At 43.0% G+C, this 4,018-nt stretch overlaps 1 protein-coding gene across 1 annotated transcript in view; it reads right to left on the bottom strand.

The window, feature by feature from the left end:
• Positions 1-2,988: 2,988 nt before the first annotated feature.
• Positions 2,989-4,018, bottom strand: part of LOC120076296 — a 2,655-nt gene continuing 1,625 nt past the window's right edge. Inside the window, exon 4 of the mRNA XM_039030063.1 lies at positions 2,989-3,402. Within this exon, the coding sequence (XP_038885991.1) occupies positions 2,989-3,402 (414 nt within the window). The remainder of the gene's footprint in view (positions 3,403-4,018) is intronic.

Here is a 4,018-nt window from a genome sequence, read left to right as displayed (position 1 = left end):
AGGAAGCTAATTCCCCCTTGGTTCCTGTAGCAGTAAGGGTTCTTCAACCCGGAGAGGAGTCAAAGGTTTTGACAAGTCCAAGTGGCAGTGAGTTTCCGAGGCAAGTAGATAGGGCATCACCCCCGGTCGTCCCCGAGATTTCTGAGTTCTGTGTTGCCACCATAGTTTCCAACGTTCAACGCCACGCAGCCTCGGTCATGTGGGAGACCATGCATAAGAAGATCATGCATACTCCTTTTGAGAAGGTTCTTAGTCTGGAGAAAGAGACACATGAGATATTCCAAGCCATTTTCGACATTTGCGGAGCCAAACTCCCTTCTCTAAAAAAACTTGTTGATGAGTACTTTCGAAGCGTGGAGAAGTACAATCAGTTCCAGTTATCCTATTCCTCTCAATTAACTCAAACAAGTAAGGAGGAACGTCTGAGGGAGGCTAAGTCTGATATGGAGAAGATACTATACGATGAAAGTGGTGCTTTTGCTAAACGAAAGGCACTACTGGAATGCGACTCACAGGCCTTGCAAGAAGAAGAGACGCTACTAGCCAGATTAGAGGCCATCAGGGCCGAGCGGGTTGAAATATCGAGACTGATTTCTGAGAGTGAAGGCCTTTTGACTTGGCATAAACTTGAGGCCTCGGAGATGCGGGGGACAATAAAGAAAATCGAGACCACCCCAATCCATTCTGACAAGGATGTCAAAGCTTTGGACTTCTTACGCCATGTGTTGGAAGCGATGCAACATGAGGCGGGGGACAATAAAGAAAATCGAGACCACCCCAATCCTTTCTGACAAGGATGTCAAAGCTTTGGACGTCTTACGCCATGTGTTGGAAGCGATGCAACATGAGCTGGGGAACTACAACTGGATACCTTGACTTGATGTTGCTCGTTCTAATTTGTTCGTTCTATTGGATTATGCGCACTCTTAGTCATAGCTACTGGATTCGACTATTGTAACACTAAAACAACTTGAATGGAAGTATTATTTTTTTTCTTCATTTTTCAGTGATGTTCTCTGGTGTCTTGTAGCCTTCTCTAAATTTATGTTTCTCTATGTATTTATTTTATTATTTTTTTTATCACGTGACTGAACTTAAATCTCTTTAAGCTACCTACGTACCCTGTATAATGACAGGGATCAAGTCGTAACGTAGTTCATACAATTTTTTTTTTTGGGCTGTTCACATTTTAAGCTCATGCAGGCTAAGAGCATTATGTAGTTTAAGCTCTTGCGATGAATAGCTTCTTCATTTAAATTTCAGAAGCTCTTATTTCATCATGGTTTTGATTATCTCTTCATTTGTAGGATTTGTTAATATGATGACTTTTGGCTTCACTATCAAGGAACTTTCTGTACTTATGTCAACAGAAAGTTTCCTCTTCATGCATGAAGGGACACGACTGTGAATCTTTTCGTCGTTGTTTTCTTCATGGAATGACGTTGGCTTCAATATTTTCATCTTTCCTTTGTGTTGATCGCTTGTTGTCTTGAGACGATCAAAAGTAGATGCTGGAGGTCGATCTTTCTTTGATGTGGATATACTTAGCCTTTTGAATGCTGAAGTTCGAGCAGAAGTAGTCGTGGTTGATCTTCTTCTCCTACCGTGGCCATACTCAATCTTTGAAAGACTGAAGATCGAGCACTTGAAGGCTTAATACGATCGAAGACAAAAGTTCTTTGCTTCATTTCTTTTAAGCGTTTGACTTTTTCAGCAGTCACATGATTATTGTCGACTTCCACTATGTCGATAGTGTGACATGCAATAACTTCTGATACTTTCTCTGGATGATTATTGAGAAAGCTTCTTGGAAGAAATTTTGCCAAAGTTGCCAGACGTCGGAATTGAGGGAAGTCCTTGTCTTCTTTCTTAGCAGGCTTAGGCTTCTGTGTCATCTTTTTGCCTTTCGTTTTATGAGTCTTGTTTCTTCTTCTATAGCTTCGATTGGAACGCAACTCTTTTTGGGTGGAGTTTGATTGTCTTCTATTTCGATGAATCACTACTATCCACCCTTCGTTGTCATCTTCAACAAGCTCATCTTTCTTTTCGGAATTTGCTGTTTGAATCTCTTGTTGGAACCGAACAACTATAGGCTCGAATTCTCCAAACTAGATCGGGCTTTCTCTTTGAGCATGGGACACAGACAATATTGGAATATTTGAAGTCACCGCTATTGTAGCGTGATTTGTCTGAGCTACTTCATCTAAATCTAGGTCAATCTTTTTTTCATGAGCCAACTTCATAATTCGTTCCTTCAGCACGAAGCACCTTTCAACTGGGTGATTAATGACCCGATGATACTTGCAGTAGTTAGGATCATCTATTTTTCCTTCTTGTTCTGGCCACTTGCATTCCGGTAGCTGAATAAGTTGCTTCTCTAATAGTTACTAGAACATATCTGCCACATCAGAGTTAGGGAATGGATAAACCTTCTCTTGTTGTTCTTTAAGAGTTGGACGACGCTTCTCGCCCTCATTGTGTCTTCTTTCAAATTTTGTTTGTTTTCCTTTAGAGGAAAATTTTAGTGGGGTCACATGAACGACCATAGATTCTTTTGTGGCACTACCCACAATCTTTTCAGTGCCCTTGGCATCATTTTTGTATTTTTTCCCTTCAGAGACTAGGAAATCTTTAGTTCCCCTATTGGCAATGCTCAGCTCCATATCATGAGCGCATGTCGCCAACTCCTCAAACGTATGAGGTTTTATCCCTTGTAGGATGTAGAGGAGTTCCCAGTGCCCTTGGCACATTTCCACAGCAGACAACTCGGTGAGTCGATCTTTGCAATCCAGACTCAAAGCTCTCCATCGATTGATGTAGTCGACGACTGGTTCCCCTTTNTTATCTTGTACGCGCCGTTCGTGTAGACCTCCTTGACGATGTAGGGTCCATCCCATTTAGGTGTGAACTTATTCCCCGTATGTTTCGTTGTGATAATGGGTCTCCTTACGGCGAGCACTAGATCACCTACTTGAAAGGACCGAGGCTTTAACCTACTTGAAAGGATCGAGGCTTTACATGTTTATCGAAAGCCTTAGACATTCGTGCCTGGTAACATTCCAGCGCTTGCTGAGCTTCTAACTGTTTTTCATTCAATGCTTCCAACTCTTGGAGCCGCAGTTTGGCGTTGTCTTCCGTAGTTAGCCCTTCTTGCACTGACATTCTCAGCGATGGAATCTCTCTTTCCAAAGGAAGGACAGCTTCTGCCCCATAAACAAGAGAGTACGGGGTGACTCCTATAGGGGTACGGTGAGTGGTGCGATAAGCCCACAACGCTTCACCGATCTTTTCCTGCCAATCTCTCTTCGACTTGGAGACAATTTTCTTCAGCAGGTTGTACAATGTCTTGTTAAATGCCTCAGCCAACCCTTTTGCGGCAACGTTATATATGGATGACTTGTACTGCTTGAATTTGAAATTTTCACACAACCTGCCAATCAAACTATTGAAGAATTGTCTTCCGTTATCTATTACGATCCGATGAGGAATACCGTACCGATAAATGATATGTGTGCGGATAAAATCCAGCACGTTTTCTTTCTTAGCTTCCTTTAGCGCGACAACTTCAGCCCATCTTGAGAAGTAGTCGGTGGTTGCGAGGACGTAAGTGTGCCCTGCTGTCGACTTAGGTGTTATAGGGCCAACCAGATCGAGCCCTCATGCTTCAAAAGGCCATGAGGCTATGGTCGGATGTAGAGGCTCGGGTGGTTGGTCAATGAAATTCGCATGATATTGACAGGCTTCACATTTCTTCGCATAATCTATTGAGTCCTAGATCATTCCCGGCCAATAATAACCCATTCTTTTCAGCTGGAATTGTAGCTTTGGTCCTGCTTGATGCGTGCCGCATACGCCCGAGTGTACCTCCTCTAGAGCCTTCGTTGACTCTTCTTTATTGAGGCATTGAAGGAAAAGTCCCTCAAGGGATCGACGGTATAAGACCCCTTTGTAGTAAATGAAATGCGCAGCCCTCCTGCGAACCTCAATTTTACGGCGGGAGTCATCCGGGAGCCTTCTG

The sequence above is a fragment of the Benincasa hispida genome, chromosome 4, assembly GCF_009727055.1.
Source record: "Benincasa hispida cultivar B227 chromosome 4, ASM972705v1, whole genome shotgun sequence".
In the NCBI taxonomy this organism is placed as follows: Eukaryota; Viridiplantae; Streptophyta; class Magnoliopsida; order Cucurbitales; family Cucurbitaceae; genus Benincasa; species Benincasa hispida.
The sequence above is the reverse complement of the archived record's forward strand: the minus strand, read 5'-3'. Positions and strand labels throughout refer to the sequence as shown.